This window comes from Lemur catta, chromosome 15 (genome assembly GCF_020740605.2).
Source record: "Lemur catta isolate mLemCat1 chromosome 15, mLemCat1.pri, whole genome shotgun sequence".
NCBI lineage: Eukaryota > Metazoa > Chordata > Mammalia > Primates > Lemuridae > Lemur > Lemur catta.
The window spans coordinates 39,354,445-39,372,063 of record NC_059142.1 but is presented as its reverse complement, the minus strand read 5'-3'; the positions used below and the strand labels follow the sequence as shown (position 1 = coordinate 39,372,063).

General features: G+C 55.1%; 1 protein-coding gene across 5 annotated transcripts; it reads left to right on the top strand.

Moving 5' to 3' along the window:
• The first annotated feature begins 158 nt into the window (after positions 1-158).
• DHX58 (DExH-box helicase 58) lies at positions 159-13,521 on the top strand. 5 transcript variants are annotated; one of them, XM_045526558.1, is made up of 14 exons: positions 159-253; positions 4,978-5,096; positions 5,835-6,003; positions 6,209-6,410; positions 6,743-6,933; positions 7,610-7,726; positions 8,345-8,471; positions 8,615-8,806; positions 9,465-9,718; positions 10,278-10,427; positions 10,521-10,682; positions 11,362-11,552; positions 12,572-12,668; positions 12,948-13,521. In XM_045526558.1, exons 3-14 carry the CDS (start codon positions 5,836-5,838, stop codon positions 13,131-13,133), a joined length of 2,037 nt encoding a protein of 678 aa, XP_045382514.1. In that variant the 5' UTR covers positions 159-253; positions 4,978-5,096; position 5,835; the 3' UTR covers positions 13,134-13,521. The 5 variants fall into 5 exon arrangements, with proteins under 5 accessions (XP_045382514.1, XP_045382511.1, XP_045382515.1 ...); XM_045526555.1 differs by having other exon boundaries at positions 166-253; positions 4,930-5,096; XM_045526556.1 differs by lacking the exon at positions 159-253 and adding an exon at positions 3,267-3,281 and having other exon boundaries at positions 4,930-5,096.
• The last annotated feature ends 4,098 nt before the right edge of the window (positions 13,522-17,619 follow it).

Genomic DNA, 17,619 nt, shown 5'->3' with positions numbered 1-17,619 from the left:
CAACCTGGGTGGGCGTGGTTACTGTTGACTGTAAAAGGGGCAGAGACTCCAGAGCCACAAGAGGAGAGTGCTTTCCTCTTAGCATACACGGTTCTTTTTCTGCGGGCAGAAACGGGAGATTCCTCAGTCGACTCGGCTGGCTCCTCCCCTCGGTTTCAGTTTCCGTTTCCCACCTCTGAGCCGAGCTTAGCAGCCGGGAGCCAGCAGGCTACGCCAAGTGGGGCTGCCAGGCCAGTCCCAGCCGGTGGTACAGGTGAGACCCAGCCTGGGCAGGGGTCAGGTGTAGATGTTACAGCAAGCGTTATAGTGGGTGGTTCCAAGGACAAACTGAGCAGCACAGGGAGAGTTGGAGAATCAAAGTCTATTTGCCGGCCGGCTCAGAGGGGTCTTACCACCAAATTCTGAGCCCTGTCTACCTGATTTTTCCCACTTTTATTAAATTGGGGTAGTCCGAGGGGTGGGGTCTCAGGTGGCTAACATGCCGCCAGGTAATAGGTTAGTTGATGTGCCAGGTTAGTTGATGGGGCAGGTGAGATAGGTTAGTATTATGCTGATGCGGGTCTTCCGTGAGGGGTGGGGGTCTCAGGTGGCTGATGCATCAAGTATTAGATGGAGGTTTTCCTTATCATTCTCCCCGTTGATGTCATATCTATTATAGGGCATCATTTCCCAGTGGGTGACAGCCTCGTAAGGCCATCATGTGAGCTATTGCTCTCCGGGTCACAGTTGTCTCTACGAATTTTATAATCGCTTTCAGTATGCAGGGGCCTACAGTGAGTGACAGGGAGAATAGTTCTTAGTGGCCTAGCCAGAGACAGTAGCCATGAAATCCATTGTCCTAAGTCAAAACCCCAGGTTTGTTCTAATTCCTTGTTTCTTTTCTGGATTTTTTCTCTTAGCTCCCTGACTTTTGTGGTTTCTACTTCTGTCTGGTTTATATAGGAGCAGCACTCTTCCCGTAGAAATATACAGGTCCCCCCCTTTTCAGCAGTGAGTAGGTCTAAGGCCCGTCTATTCTGTAAGGTTGCTGCTGCTACTGAGTTCAGTTGACTCTGGAGGGCCAGTAGGGAATCTGCTACTCGTTCCATGTCTTCATTTAGCTCTTGGGGATAACTTGGGGTAGATGCTCAGGGATGTGTCTAGGCCTCCTACTCCTGCTCCTATCCCAGCAGCAATTCCTCTCCCTATGAGGATTGATGCTAGTAAGGCCCATTTTTTCCGGGTGTTTGGGTGGGGGCTTAGTGCAGCTTCCAGTTGCTGGGTTTTAAAGATAGAAATATCTGGGCTGAGGAAGACCTGGGTGCAGGTCCTGGTCCAGTTTCCTGGGAGGCAGACGTAGGCAATGTCTCCACAAAGAAAGAATATGCCATCCCAGGAGCAGGTGGCAGTGGCATTCCTGGGTAAGCTTTGGTTATTTGTGCAGAGTTCACCTGGCATGAATCCCAGTATTTCATTCTCTCCTGCATTAGTAATGCAAGTGATATTCAGGTGGGAAGTTACGGCTAAGCGGACATTGTATGCTACTCGACTCCCCAGGGATGTTTTGTTTGGGCCTGGGATCAAGATGCTGGAGTTCCAGCCCAGAGGCACAGGGACCCCAATATAGACTCGTTTCTGGAGGGGTAAACAGACCCAACATGAAGTATGTTTGGGTAGGGCCTGGAGGGTCATATTGAGGAACCAGGTTATTAGGGAAGAGGTTTCCAGGGATTCAGTGATCTTTCGTATGCCTGTAAGATCTGGCCTCTTATAAGTTGACTCAGTTACTGAGGCTATCTTAATTAGCTGAGCCTTTGTGTCTTCCACCTGTTGGATTCCAGCCTGGTCTTGGACTCCTCCCCCATCAGACATCCCCCAGTGGGTGTAGTAAGTCCAACAAGCTGGTTTGCCCCTTGAGGCTATACAGGTTCAAATATCACCTGTAATGATGCCAGTCCAGTGCCAGCGGTTCCCCCGCTGTGGCACACCTGAGCCTGACTATAACATGTCTTTGGCATGTAGGTGCAGACTGTGAAACCTCCGATGGTCCATAAGTCTCCAGTAATCCCGTTAATGGAGGGATCCCAGTTCTAGCATAACAAGCCTCAGGGCAGGATTTCTCTGCCATAGTTGTTAGGGCGAGTGCCCCAACCAGGAGGAGGGTAGGGACTGAGGCAGGAGTAGACATCCTATAATTAGCCAAAATACCACAGTTAGAGATGCCCTCTGCAGTCTAGTCCAATCTCCCGGAGCTACCGAGAAGAGTCCGATCTCCAGTAAGGTCACTACAACCCCAAGATCAGTGGCTAGGGCCTCCCTGAATAGAGTTGGTGAATTTTTAAATCCCTGTGGTAGTCTCATCCAGGTCAGCTGGGTTTTCCTTCTAATCTGAGGATCCTCCCACTGGAAGGTGAACGGGGGCTGGCTCTTCGGAGCAAGCCGCATGCAGAAGAAGACATCCTTTAAGTCCAGGCAGGAGAACCAGGCAGCATCAGGAGGAATGAGGCCCAGGAGGGTGTATGGATTTGGTACCATTGGGTGGAGAGTCTCTGCAGCCTCATTAATCAGTTGCAGGTCTTGGATGGGCCGCTATCCACCTCCATTGGGCATTTTGACTGGCAGGAGGGGAGTGTTCCATGGGGATTGGCACTCCACCAAAATCCCCTCCTGCTCCAGCCTATCGATGTGTTCCTGAATTCCCTCTCGAGCCTCCTTGGGGATGGGGTACTGTCGTCTCCTGGTCGGTTGGGCTCCTGGTTTCATCTTGATCACCAGGGGTGCATGTTGGCATGCAAGAGTGGAGGGGTTGTCCGCTGCCCATACCAACAGGAAATTCTGCCGGAAGTCAGACGGGTTCTGTTCCTCTTTAGCCTCGTTGTACAGCTTCCATTCTGATTCCCGGGGCAGGGTGACCGCCATTATGAGAATCTCTGGGGCGCCGAGCATGAGGCTTACGGTCCCTTCCGGATGGAAGGTGATCTGGGCTTCTAGTTTGCTCAGGAGATCTTGACCTAGGAGGGGCACAGGACAGTCTGGCATGTATAGGAATTCATGTTTTATCTGGTGGCCCCCCATCTGGCATATTCAGGATTGGCAGAAGGGTCGAGCTACTCGAGTTCCAGTGGCTCCCACAATGGCAGTTTCCCGCTTTGTAAGTGGAGCCACCGGGGTTGTTACCACCGAATATTCGAATATTCTGCCTCAGTGTCCACCATGAATGTTACTGGTCGGCACCCTACTTCCATCAGCTGCGTGATGTTCATTCCTGCAAACCCGTCAAGTTTCTGGAGTTTCTGTCGGATGTCAGTATAGGACTGCCCAACAAATGTGGCATTCACCATCCTCTGATTTTTGGCCGCCTCTGGGTGGAAGGGTGTGTAGACTTGGTAGGCCTCACAGAGGAGCTCGTAGAATTCGCTTGGTGATTCCTCTGGCTTCTGAGTGATCAGAGCGACTTTGTTCATGTTGGTTGGTTTTCTGGCTCCCTCCCAGACCCTATGGAGGAGAGCTTCCCGATACCTTCCGAGTGCCTCGTGTCCACTCGGGGAGTTGAAATTCCAATCCAGATTGGTCTCAGGTGCTGCTCTCTGTGCCTACTGCTCCACGTCCAAGGTCCCTGCTGGAGCCTGGTCCTGGAGCCAACTCCAGGTCCCAGCTACAATGTGGTGTCATTCTTCCGTGTTAAAAAGGGTCAGAAGGAGCTGGTGGCAGTCTTCCCCAGTGGGATGGTGGGTCTGAAAGATGGATTCCAGGAGGTCAATGAGGGCCTGAGGTTTTTCAGAGTAAGGCGGGGTGTGGTGCTTCCAGTCCAGAAGGTCAGTGGTGGAGAAGGGCTGGTAGTACAGGACCAGCTGACCTGGCTGAACAGACCCATCATCCGTAATCTGCATCGGACCTCACACCTCATGCAAGGGCATCTGGAGGGCTGAACTCGGGGCCTGAGCTGACCATAGCCAGTGGGTGATGGGAGTGCCGGTACCTGCTTGGTCTGGAACTGGCCATGGGGAGACTGATGGTGGCAAGGTGTCTGATGGATTCGGGGGCACTTCAGGAGGTGTCACAGTAGGGTTGTAGGGCGGTGGTGGTGGATCCTCTTCAGGAGCTTCCTGATAGATGGGTTTGGACAGTTTGGAGTCTCTGGTCCTTTGGGCCACAAAAAGTCTGCTCTGTCCCTTATTAGCATAGAACCAGACCCAAGGGGGCAGGGTCTGAGCAATCTCTAGCCGTGAATCTATGTAAGGGAATTGGTCCAGGTGGCGGGGAGTCCCGGTCACGATTCTCCAAACTGCTCGCAGGGTGGGGAGGTCTGGGTTCCTGTTGTGGACCAATAGACCCCGAATGTGGGCCATTCATGTTCACAGAGGACCTTACGTCTACTGGGACTCATTATGACACCGTAATCTACTGTGAAGCCCTTCTTAAAGTTCTTTAACATGCATCTAAGGACTGTAGGCTTAGATTCTACGCTACCCATCCTAGACCCTGGAATGGTGTTGCAGCTTAACAAAGGGAGGTGGTTTGTCTCAGATGTCTGCCTGGCTGCGTCCCTCTCAGGAACTTAGGTGCGTCTTGGCAAAGGTGTGCCCGTATAAACCCCAGGCCTCATCGCTCCCTTTAGGGGAGAGAATCACCATTATGACGTAGACACCCCTGCGGAACTGCAGGTGAGGACCCACTCAGGTTCCGTAGCCGTAATCATAGAACTGCAAACAGTCACTCTTCACAAAAGGGGGTTTCTCTCAGGTGTCCGCCTGGCTGCATCCCTCTCGGGAACTTAGGTGAGTCTTGGCAAAGGTGTGCCCATATAAACCCCGGGCCTGGTCGCTCCCTTTAGGGGAACTATGCTGTAAGATGCTGCTGCAGAATCTCAGGTGAGGACCTACTCAAGTTCCATAGCCATAGCCATGGAACCACAGTCACTCTGCATTCCCTCTTCACTCACTCATTCAGACAGGCAGAGGTTACACATCCCCCCCCCTGGGAATTCCCTGCACTCAGGAGGTGATCCAGCTCCTCTTCCATCCTCTGATGGGCCTGCCTCGGACGGGTCCCGGGACCTTACCTGGTCCGATGCTTCCAGACCTGATTTGACTTGTCCGTCCTTCCGGCGTGTCCGGGTGAGTTTGGGACTCCGTGGCCGGTGGGAGCTACTGAGGAGTGAAGATATGCTGCAAAATGGCGGTTGGCACCCATTCGCTTTTGTCACCGAGGTCCCGTCGGTCACTGTGCCCGGCCCGAACCAGGGGCTTCAAGGGGCCAGCGTGGTCAGTTTTCCCAGTCAGGGAACCAAAATGTTACAGCAAGTATTACAGTGGGTGGTCCCGAGGACAAACCAGGCCGCACACAGAGAGGTGGAGAATCAAAGTTTATTTGCCGGCGGGCTCAGAGGGGTCTCACCACCAAATTCTGAGCCCCATCTACCTGATTTTTCCCACTTTTGTTAAGCTGGGGTGGTCCTAGGGGTGGAGGTCTCAGGTGGCTAACTTGCCGCCAGTTAATAGGTTAGTTGATGAGCCAGGTAATAGGTTAGTTGATGAGCCAGGTAATAGGTTTAGTGTTATGTAGATACGCCAGGTGATAGGTTAGTATTATGCTGATGCGGGTCTTCCGTGAGGGGTGGGGGGGGTCTCAGGTGGCTGATGCGCCAAGTTATAGATGGGGCTTTTCCTTATCATAGACTGTGTTACTCCCGTCTCTCGGCCAGAGCTGGTTCCTGTTGGGTCCTGAGGGTTCCCTGCCCTTCCTCAAGAGGGGTGGAGTCCTGGGCAAAGGGAGGTCTCTGCACCAGGGCCAGGAGCTGGAAGGGGTAGAGGGGGGTGTAGGTGCTATGAATGTGAGTCCATTGCCATTCCCAGAATGGAGCTGCGACCCTATCAATGGGAAGTGATCATGCCTGCCCTGGAGGGCAAGAATATCATCATATGGCTGCCCACGGGTGCTGGGAAGACCCGGGCAGCTGCTTACGTGGCCAAGAGGCATCTAGAGACTGTGGATGGAGCCAAGGTCGTTGTGTTGGTCAATAGGGTGAGTGGTCAGCCCTCCCCTCAGCAGATCTCAGGTGGCTCTCAGGCCCCCCCAGCACTCCAGAGCTGTTGTGCCCATCCCTAAACTCACCTGTCTTTTCACCCTGGCCCCGGACCCAGCCATGTCCTGAGGGTCACCTTACCTCCTTCCCACTCCCTTGGCCCTGAATCCAGCTTTCTCTCCCCATCTCATTCTCCACCTTCAGGTGCACCTGGTGACCCAGCACGGTGAAGAGTTCAGCCGCATGTTGGACGGACGCTGGACCATGACAACCCTGCGAGGAGACATGGGGCCACGTGCTGGCTTTGGCCACCTGGCCCGGTGCCACGACCTGCTCATCTGCACAGCTCAGCTGCTGCAGATGGCACTGACTAGCACTGAGGAGGAGGAGCACGTGGAGCTCACCGGTGAGAGCCGTGGGCAGGGGAAAGGATGTGCACCTGGGGCACCTCCTCTAGTACAGGTGTTTGTGGGAGTGAGAGGTTTTCCACTCACCAAACCCCATCCAGCATGTGCTTGAGTGGAAACAGACCTGGCTACAGTGTAGGCTCTTGGGCAAGTCCCTTCCCTCAGCTGAGCCTCAGTTTACTAGTTTGTAAAATGGAGAGGAACCATCCCTGCCTAGCTCTTCATCCTGGAGCCTGGCTGCAAGTTGTGGAAGGAAGAAGGGATTCCTGGATGAATTGCAGGGAGGAGGGGCTTTGCAAACGTCAGTCACGGCCTCCCCATGTGCCCCCAGCCTTCTCCCTGCTCATAGTGGATGAGTGTCACCACACGCACAAGGATACTGTCTACAATGTCATCCTGAGCCGGTACCTAGAGAACAAACTCTGGAGGGCATGCCCTATACCCCAGGTGCTGGGTCTCACAGCCTCCCCAGGCACCGGCAGGGCCTCTAAGCTCGATGGGGCCATTGACCACATCCTTCAGGTGAGCTTGTCCCCTGTGGCCCTCCCACCACCAGGCCATCAGGGACCTCCCTGCCTCTACCCTTTCCCACAAGCCCTACCCAGGCTCTCCTTGGAGGAGTCCAGCCTCCAATGGCTTCTTATGGCACGTAGAATAAATGCCCAGCTCTCTGCCCTGGTTTACAATGCTCCATGTGACCGAGCCCCTTACCCCTCCCCTTCGTGCTACAGCTATACTGGCCTTTCTATATCTTGAACATGTCAGGCTTGTTCTCATCTCAGGAACTTTGCACTTACCATTCCTTTTGCCGGGCATGCCCTTCGCCTTGAACTTTACCCGTCTGACTCCTTCTTGTCATTCATTGAACAGCTTAAATGCCACCTCTTCAGAGTCTTCCCTGATTACCTGCTCTACTTTCTTCCATCCCATCCCGTTATTCTCTTCAGCGCTTGTCAACACTGTCTGAAACTCCTCATTCTGTTGTTCTTTGCTGGTTCATCATCTGTCTCTCTAACTCCAACCTACATGCCTCTGAATCCCCAGCGCCTAGAACAGTGCTGGCACAGAGTGAATGAATCCACACCCCCAGTGGCCCTGCCTCAGGCTCTGCTCTTCTCAGCTGGGATCCATCCTGCCCCAAAAGTCTGCTGTCCCCACGGACCCCCCTTTCCAGTGAAGCCCTCTCTGTTGTCCCCAGCTGTGTGCCAACTTGGACACGTGGCGCATCATGTCACCCCAGAACTCCCGCCCCCAGCTGCAGGAGCACAACCAGCGGCCCTGCAAACAGTATGACCTCTGCAACAGGCGCAGCCAGGTGTGTGAGGGGAGGAGCACAGGGTGGGAGTAGGGTCCCGTGTGAACTTAGGGCACCTCAGCTTGAGCCTTGATTCCACCCTCACTAGCTCTGTGACTTCAGGGCACTTGGTTATTGTCTGAGCCTCCATTTCTCCTTTCTGTGAAATGGGGCAGATGCAGCCCATGCCCACAGCCTGCTGTTTGGATTGACTCAGAAGGCATCAAGGTTGTCTGTCACAGCCCTTGACATGCTGTGAAGTGCTCTGCAAACCACAGAGCTAGGACACTTTGTACTGAGTCTGTACCAAGCCCTCTCCTTCAGTGTGGACACTGCCTGGTATCTGCTGTGACAGGGCTGGACAAGGACTAGGCATCACTGTGCCCAGGGCAGAGGGTGCAAGGGGACATAGCAGGTGAGAGAGCAGGAGTCGGGTGCAGGTACCTGGTCCCTGCCTGCAGCCGGGACTCCTGCCCATACCAGCCAGCCTCCCTCTGGAGCCCCCACCCCTCACCTCTCAGCTGAGACAGATGGGTGATGGCAGTAGCGTGCGGTGCAAGCCGGGGTTAGCGCTCCCACTGGGTGCCTATCCTCCAGTGTGCACGGGAATCCCCTCACACCCTCACTCCTCTTGCCCAGGATCCATTTGGGGACTTGCTAAAGGAACTCATGGGCCAAATCCATGACCACCTCGAGATGCCTGAGTTGAGCCGGGACTTTGGGACGCAGACTTATGAGCAGCGAGTGATGGAGTTGAGTCAGGACGGTGAGACGGCGGCCCTCCAGCCAGGGGGAGTTGCTGGGGCCGTCAGGGGCGGGACTTTCAGGGAGGGGCCTAGCCGCTCGGGGGCGGGGCGGGGGCGGGGCAAGCGGCAGTGGGCTGCTCAGACCCCGTCCCCTTGCCCGCAGCCGCTAAGGCCGGGCTGCAGCAGCGGCGCGTGCATGCACTTCACCTGCGGCGCTACAACGACGCGCTGCTCATCCACGACACGGTCCGCGCCGTGGACGCCCTGGACACGCTGCAGGATTTCTACGACAGGGAGCGCATCACTAAAACCCAGATCCTGTGTGCCGAGCGCTGGCTGCTGGCGCTGTTCCATGGTGAGGGCCGTGCTGGGGCAGGGTGATGGGAACTGGATGAGCAGTCGGAGGCCAGAAAGGGCTCAGGTGCCCACGAGGGATAGGAAGGTGCCGGCGAGGGTACTGGGAACCTGTTTTTCTAACCAAAATCTAAGGCCATGGATATGACGGATTTATTTGCTCATTTCTGAAAGTCTGCATAATTGTAAAAATTAATTGACATTATTGACAAAGATTTTTTTAAAAACATTTAGTTGGAATGGCCCCTGAAAGTCTGGGCTGTGTGGTTCCTTTAGACTGGGGGAGTGAGGCTGAAGGTCAGAGGGTGAATTTAGCTCAACAGACCTGAGGTCGAGTCAATCCTGGGTGGCAGAGGTCAGCGTGAAGAACTGCGTGGTCACCTTGGTAGCTGGGTTGAAGAGGGGTGCTGGTCTGAGGTATGTGAGCAGAGGATTCTGCACCGTGCGCCCCTGGTATAAGGCCAGCCTTGACAGTGAGTGTGGCACAGGGTGTCCTTAAATGTGCTCTTGGTACCTGCTCTGGGGGAACTAAGCAGGAATGGGTGTCCTCCCCGGAGCCCCTCCAAACTCCTGCCGTCCCCTTCCTGTGAGCACCCCTCCTGGTGCCTCACCCACCCCCAGACCTGAGTCCTGTGCCTCTGCTTTGGGGTTTTTGGCAGACCACAAGAATGCACTGGCCCGCTTGGCAACTCACGGCCCAGAGAATCCAAAACTGGAGATGTTGGAAAAGATCCTTCGAAAGCAGTTCTCAAGCCCCAACAGCCCCCGGGGCATCATCTTCACCCGCACCCGCCAGAGCGCTCACTCCCTCCTGCTCTGGCTCCACCAGCAGCCGGGCCTGCGGACCATGGATATCAGAGCCCAGCTGCTGATTGGGGCCGGGAACAACAGCCAAAGCACCCACATGACCCAGGTGTGGGCTTTGGGGAAAGATAATGAGGGATTTCCCTAGGACAGAAGGAGGAACAGGGTCTTTTGCACACAGAGATGGGGGCAGGGAGACCCTGGGGGAGAGAGGGGGTTGAATATCCCCACACAGAGAGCTGAGAGAGAGGCGCAGACACTGAGATCCCCGGGGCTGAAGGTTCCCCCAGTCTGGGGGTCCTTGGGGGCCAGAGAGGCAGGGGCTTGGGGGTCTGTAGGGAAAGACGTGGGTGATATGGTTCTTTGGGGCAGAGGATCAGGAGTCTGGGGTCCTTCGCAGGAAAAGAATGGGGCCTGGGAGTTGTCCCTAGGGTAAAGGGGCAGGTTCCCTTAGGAGACCCTAGGGGGAGATAGGGCTTGGATGGTTACCTGGGAAGAGGGCAAGATCCTGGGGGTTCTTGGGGATAAAGGTGGGAATCAAAGTCCCTAGAGAGATATGGGCCAAGATTGTGAATAAGTGCTGAACCAAGAGAGGCCACTCTGGCAGGTGGGTAGGGCTGAAGCCACCTCATGTGCCAGCCTCTTTCTACTCCCCGCCTTCCCTTAAGAGTAACCAGGAAGAAGTGATCCAGAAGTTCCGGGATGGCACCCTGAACCTTCTGGTGGCCACGAGCGTGGCGGAGGAGGGGCTGGACATCCCCCAGTGCAACGTGGTGGTGCGCTATGGGCTCCTGACCAATGAGATCTCCATGGTCCAGGTGCTCAAATATCGCCCCTCCCTGAAGCGGCCCTTGTAGGATCCCATGCGGGACTCCAGCCCCACTCAGGACCCTCCTCATCTCCCTCCCCAGGCAAGGGGCCGTGCCCGGGCGGGTCAGAGCGTGTACTCCTTTGTAGCGGCTGAGGGCAGTCGGGAGCTGCGGCGGGAGCTGACCAACGAGGCACTGGAGACGCTGATGGAGCAGGCAGTGGCTGCTGTGCAGAACATGGACCAGGCCGAGTACCAGGCCAAGGTCTGCGGGCAGCTGGCACGCCCTGCGGGGAGGGTGCTGACTGCACACGTGCACTCCTCCAGGCCCTCTACCTCTCAAGGCTAAGTTGGGCCACCTGAGGAAGGTGTGAAGACAGGGAAGGACAGAGGCCAGGGCTGGGGCCACCAGAGAAGGCAGTGGCTGGTCTCCAAAAGGCCTTGGGAACAGGTCTTGTCCTCGGCTTTGAATTTATCCTTGCCACCAGGTACTTTGTGTATCTGCGAGAGCTGCCTTACAGCCCTGCTGGAACCAGGCAGGGGGCAAACAAAGACACACGCATTAGATAAGTCCAGAACCAGGACGTCTACCATCAGTGGCCCTGAGGCAGGGTCACTGTCATCCAGCCTTGTCCAGTGGTCCCTGGTTACCCCTGTTGTCCCAGCGTAATTATTATTAATGATGCCACAGGACAGACTCAAAGAAGCAGGTTTGAAATCTGCCAAAGATGGGACAAAGATTCAGCAAGAAAACTTGCTCCCCACCCACTGTTGCCTCCGCTCCCATAATATTCTTCTCCACTGAGCTGCTTCTAAAAGCTCCATGGAGGGCTAAGGAAAGTCCCTTCAGGGTACAAATGATCTGAGGTCTTTGGTAGCCCTTTGTCTTCCTGAAAGCATTCTCCTAGGTCCCAGCCTTACCCAGGTGTCCCCTCCCACCCCAGATCCGGGATCTGCAGCAGGCAGCCCTGGTCAAGCGGGCAGCCCAGGTGGCCCAGCGGGAGAGTCGGCGGCAGCAGTTCTCCGCAGAGCATGTGCAGCTACTCTGCATCAACTGCATGGTGGCCGTGGGCCACGGGAGTGACCTGAAGAAGGTGGAGGGTGCCCACCACGTCAATGTGAACCCCAACTTCTCGTGAGACCTGTGGGAAGGGGCTGTCAGGATGGGGGAGGAGGTGTAGGATGGGGACTAAGAATCCATCCCACCCAGGAAGTGCTTTGAAGCTTTGGGAGGTGAAAGCATTTTAACAAGTACTGATATTGCATTTTCACAATAGTCTGGTTAGACAGGTTTTGTATCGATCCCCATTTTATAGGTGAGGAAATAGAGGCTTAGAGGGGCTTGCCCAAGTTCCCACAGCCATATGTGGTTGAATAAGGACTGGAATTCAGGATACCAAATGCTGACAGGCCACACACTGGGCCCCTGGTCCTAGCTGCTCTGAGGACATCAGAAGAAGCTGGCTGTCCCTGAACCACTCCCCATGCTCTGTCTCCTAGACAGTAACCGTCCCCCATCCTGCATCCATTCATTAAGTGACTATTTGCTCGGTACCCACTGTGTGCCAGGCCACTGTGCCAAGGATCTTCGCATAGGTTCTCTCATTTGAGGAGGTGGCATCTCAGCTAGGTCTTGATGGTGGGCTGGGTTTGAATGTGAAAAGATAAGTAGAAGATGAGTGCAGGTAAGGACGATGGAAAGCAGAGGACAGGGTGACTCCAGGTGACCTGTGAGGAAGGGACTGTGAATAATGAGATTCAGGAGGAGACAGACTAGATCTTGAAGGTTAGGCCTCAATGTTTAGCCTTTTATCCAGGAGGCTCCCCAGTTAGGAATCTTGGTTGGATTTTGAACAAGGGAATGTCAGGGCAGATTGACATTTCAGATCCCTCTAGCAGTCAGTGGAAGGATGGTTTGGGGAGTGAGGATGAGGCTGGGAGATCCATTGGGAGACTGGAGCTCATCCAGGTGGGTGATGCTCAGGCCTGAACTTGGGCAGAAGGGAGTGCAATGGAGGCAGCATAAGCAGAACTTGCAGAAGATTGGACTTCCTGGCCCTGGGGCGGAGGCTCAGGCAGCAGGAGGGCATGAGATCTGGGGGCAGGGGTGGGGGGGTGTCAATGAGGTCTGTGGCCACCCCCATTCCTCTCCAGGATCTACTACACTGTCTCCCAGGAGCCTGTGGTCATCAACAGAGTCTTCAAGGACTGGAAGCCCGGGGGTGCTGTTCGCTGCAGGAACTGTGGGGAGGCAAGTACTTGGGCTATGTCCTAGACACCAGACTCCTCAGCCCCAGTCTTCAGAGGCCCTCAGGGAGCCCTCACTAGGATGGGAGGACAACCCTGCCACAGGCATCCCCAGTCTGAGGAGGTCCTGCCCTTGCCTAAGGGAGCCCACAGTGTGATGGAGATGCTAACTCTCAGTCTCAGTGGGAGATGCAGGCCCTGTATGCATGGAACTCCAATATGAGGAGAGAAGCCCAGTTTGAAGGCAGAGACCTAGACCCTACCCTCTCTGTCCCACCCCCAGGGCTGGGGTATGCAGATAATCTACAAGTCCGTGAAGCTGCCAGCGCTCAAAGTCCGCAGCATGCTGCTGCAGACCCCTCAAGGGCGGATCCAGGCCAAAAAGTGGTCCTGCGTGCCCTTCCCTGTGCCTGACTTCGACTTCCTGCAGCACTGTGCCCAGAACCTGCAGGACCTCTCCCTGGACTGACCACCTTGTCGCTGCAGTGCTCCGCTCAGGCTGCAGGGGGCAGGGTAGTCCACAGCAGCCATCACCTTCCCCTGGACAAACCCTGGGTCTGGGCCCCTCCTTCCTGAGTCACCAGCTCTGGGCACCGAGCTGACCAGCCTCAGAGGAGCCCTGGGTGCCCAGGCTGACTTAGGCTCCCCAAATGAGGAAGCAAGTGGAGGGCCACAACTCAACCCTGGAGGTACCTCATGTACATAGACAACTTTCATTTGCACAGGATGGGGAAGGGGGAGGCCGAGGCAAGAGAATTGCCACATTGTACCAGAAATCATGACATCCCTTCCCTGCCAAGACTGCTTCTATTTTTTCAGGCTCCTCACAAATTAAAAATAAAGAAATGGAAAAATGAGATAGAAATGTGTGATACTTTTAAAACTTCATTGAGATGTAAAGTAAACTGCACATATTTACAGTGTGCAATTCAATAAGTGTTAATGTGTGTATGTTCCTCCACAATCGAGACAGTTTCTTCATTCCCTATCGCAATCCACATTTCTCCACCTCTCGCCCCTCCCCAAGGCACTGAAGTGCTCTGTGGTAATTTTGTGTTAAAAGTTTTTTGGGCCAGGCACGGTGGCTCACGCCTGTAATCCTAGCACTCTGAGAGGCCAAGGCGGGAGGATCGCTCGAGGTCAGGAGTTCAAGGCCAGCCTAAGCAAGAGTGAGAGCCCATCTCTACTAAAAATAGAAAGAAATGATTTGGACAACTAAAAATATATATAGAAAAAAATTAGCCAGGCATGGTGGCACATGCCTGTAGTCCCAGTTACTCGGGAGGCTGAGGCAGGAGGATCGCTTAAGCCCAGGAGTTTGAGGTTGCTGTGAGCTAGGCTGACGCCACGGCACTCTAGCCCGGGCAACAGAGCAAGACTGTCTCAGAATAAATAAATAAATAAAAATGAATTTTTTTTTTACAAGTGCAATAGTGAGAAGGGAAAGTAGTAGAACAAGAAGTTCAATCTGTAACTGACTGTGAACAATCAAGTGAGATAACTCATTACAACGGCTATGCTATAGCCTTATTCCGAAAGCATCAGCCGTCTAAATTTGAGGCCCATCAAGAATGTGAGGCCTTCCTGCCCTGCCACCCCATAATAGGTTCCAACCCCAATGTTCCCCTGTCCATCCTCACTTAACCCTCAGGTCATCTCCCTTGGACTGGGGAGAGGCTGAGATCTGGGATTTGAGGGGTGGGCTCAGGTAGGCAGGGGGGGTGGGGAGAATTACAAAGGCCTAAATTTTCTGTTCTCATTTTAACAAGAAAAAAATAAAGAGAAAAGCAAGATCTAGGTTGATTCTTCAGGGAAAGGGCTATTTCTGTAGTAAAAGGCCCAGCAGGCAGGAGTCACCTTCAGGAGGAAGGAAGGGGGCTAGGGCAGAGATGTGAGAGCAGGATGCCAGTCCTTTCTGCCATCTAACTTGCTTCCCTCCTGCTACATCCTTGGGCCTGCCTTGGGGTAGGTATGAAATAACGCACCCTCCTTTCTCCCAGCATTTTGTTTTCTCAGTAGGCCTCTTCTCTGATTGAGGGCTGAAATTCCAGTTCCAATCTTTCTGGCCTCCATCTCCGCAGACAGTGTACCTGCCTTTCCCAGGGCCCCTCTTCGCCTTCCTCTCCAGGTGTCCTTGGCCCTGGCTCCAGGGGTCCCCCTCTTGCTTCCTCCTGTCCCATCTGCACCTCCACGCTGAGGCCCATCTGCTCCCTACGTTGCCTTCAGTTATTATCACCCCCGCCAGCAACCTGCCTTTTACGTGTCAATAAAATTAGCGACTAGGGGCAGAGGGAGGGGGGCAGGGGCTCAGGGGTGTTAAGCTCAATGGCCTTGAATGTGGCTAGACTCACGGAGTCCGGACGCCTGTCATTCCAGGGCTAAACAGTGACAGCTGAGCGACCTGAGCTGGCACTGGGGACAGAGGGGGAGCTGTGCTGCAGGGAGAGAGATGGGCTGAGGATAAAGACGTCCTGGCCGCCTAACGGTCCCCTCAGTGGCCTAAGCCCTTACACCGCTGACCATCGGAGGGGGAACCCTACCTTTAGAGGAGGTGTCCCATCTCCCACCCAGCCTGCCAGGCCCGGAGAGCTTTCTTGAGCTCAGATGGAAGGGGAACTCGGGCAAGGAGAGGTTTTGGGCTTCTTCTTCGGTGAGGGGTCTTTATATGAAGTCACTAGCTCCAGGGCATCTGGGCAAGGCTGCCTGAAGGAGGGGATTTACGGAGGTCCTGGGGACCCAGGTGTCCTAACTTCTTGGCCCTCCGTAGTGGCCCGGATGCTCCTCCTGCCCCCTGTTCGCCACCTGGGTGAGCCAGCCCACCCCACCCGCCGGAGACTCGAGGAGGGGCGGGGCCGCGGCCCCCGCTCCCGGCCCCGCCCCCGGCCTGGCCCCGCCCCCTCCGCGGCTGGCCTGCAGCAGCCGCGCTCCGAGCGAGGCGAGAGCAGGTGGCCGCGGCGGGCTCCGTCTCTGCCCCGCAGGTAAGACAGCGACGCGGGCTGGTCCACGTTGAGGACCTCGAGGGCAGCGCGGGAGAACAAGGCAGCCCCTTCCACCTGTTCAGTCCCCTAGTGTCAAAATTTGGGGACCCCAAGGGACAGTGAGAACATCCCTATCTCGGCTTTGCGCGCCCACGTTGGGCATCTATTGGGTGCGACTAAACTCTGGGGAAGTTAGAAGATCCCGACTGACTATCCCTGAGGCCAGGCGGGCTCCGAGGGGTGGGGAAGAACAGAGCCGGGCATTAGGCACGCAGCTTCTGGAGGAGAGCAGGTTGGGGACGGTGACTCCGGAGTAAGGAACCTCAGAGTGCTCTGTGCCTCGTCCAAGTGCAGCATCTTTCCCCGCGGCACGGAGCGATGCGGTGACCCACCGGCTTCTGTTCTGTGGGCAAATGAGGTAAGAGCCGCTGAGCTGGGGCCTGGGTTTTCTGGTGAATCCCCGGGGCACCTGCATCATTTACTTACAACTGGGTACAGATGTGTTTGGATGAAGAGGGTGAGCAGGGGATCACCTGATGGCCTGGGGACCCCAGAGAACCTGGGAACTGAGTAGATCTTTTCTGTGTCCGTGTCTTAGAGCCCAGGGAGAAGGGGAGGACATGATCACAGAAGTGGGCCTTATTGTAGACATGGGGTGCGTTTGCGCACTTGGTGTTGAGATTGGGACTGTAGGAAAAGGGTTCTGTCCCCCAGCACCTCAAGGAAGTCTTCCCGGAAGAGGAGGACCTGGGCTGACAGGTCTGAGCCACAAAGGAGAGGTAGCCTTTGAGTCTTTGTGCCTTTGTGCTGGGTTGGGGTAGAGCAGAGGACCCTGCATTGTAGAACAGAAGGAGGTCAGGATGCTCCCATCTGGAGACCCCAGGGACCTTCCTGAGATCATCACAAGCCTTTGGACAGACACAAGTGACAACTGGGGGAGGAGGGCTTCCTTGTCTATTTAGAGTCCCCATTCCATTGCCTTCTTCCATCACACAAACCATCATTATCAGGAAGTTCTTTCTCATATCTGACCTTCATCCCATCTGCTTCTGTGCTAGCTTCTTGCTTCTGGGAGGCAATGTGCTACAGTGGAAAGAGTGGGGGCCTTGGGGCCAGTTAGACTTGAGTTCTATCACCTCTACCTACTGTGTGACCTTGGACAATTTACTTAACCTCTTTGAGTTTGCTCCCTCACCTGTAAAATGGGGATAATAATAGAACCCACCTCATACGGTGGCTGCGGGGATTAAATGAGAATACGCATGTAGGGCGCTTAGCACAGTGCTGGCGCCTGGCGAGGGCTCAAGGAGTATAAGTGTCCCCTCATGTGTAGGACAGCAAAGCCCATCTGCGGGGGGTGATGGCGGGGGGGTACGGGGCAGGGTAGTTTAAGTTTTTTTAAAGCCTGGCCAGAGAGAGCGATGCCCTTTGCTGCCTGCACCACCAGCCCCTGCTCCCTGCTGGTCCCTGGATCTCTGGACCTGTCTGGGCTGCCCGGGTCCCCTCACCCCTCTTCTCATAGTTGCCCTATTTGTGCTGCCTTTTGTCTCCAGGGCGGGGAGAGAGGCCCCACCAGGGCAGGGACCAGTAGCAGCAGGAGCCCATGTGGGGCTGTGCCTCAGTGGAACAAGCTCTGGCTTGGAGACTCAACCTGAAAAAAATGCCCTGTTGTCATCACCTCCTTGCCCTCCCCAACTCCAGAAATCTACAAATTGGGTTCAAGCTGCACTGAATTTTTCCAAGAAGATAAATAGCACAAGTGACTGACAGTCCTCTTTGGTGATTGTCCAAGTTACCCTGGCCTGAGCTCTGGAGGCTGCCAGGGAAGGCTGGGTTCAGTAGCACCCTTAAACCTGGGCAAGGGAGGGAGTGCCCATGCCCTAAGCTGGGTGCTTTCATGGGCTTTCACTGTGGCCTCCTCCCACCTCCCTTTCCCTGTGGGGTGAGGAGTCAGCAGGGCCAAGGGGATGAGACTGT

Coding starts and splice junctions, on each gene's coding strand:
- DHX58 (XM_045526558.1), top strand. CDS start 5,836: ATGGAGCTGCGACCCTATCAATGGGAAGTGATCATGCCTGCCCTGGAG. Junction 10,428..10,520: donor ATGAGATCTCCATGGTCCAG/GTGCTCAAATAT, acceptor CTCCCTCCCCAG/GCAAGGGGCCGTGCCCGGGC. Junction 11,553..12,571: donor AATGTGAACCCCAACTTCTC/GTGAGACCTGTG, acceptor ATTCCTCTCCAG/GATCTACTACACTGTCTCCC.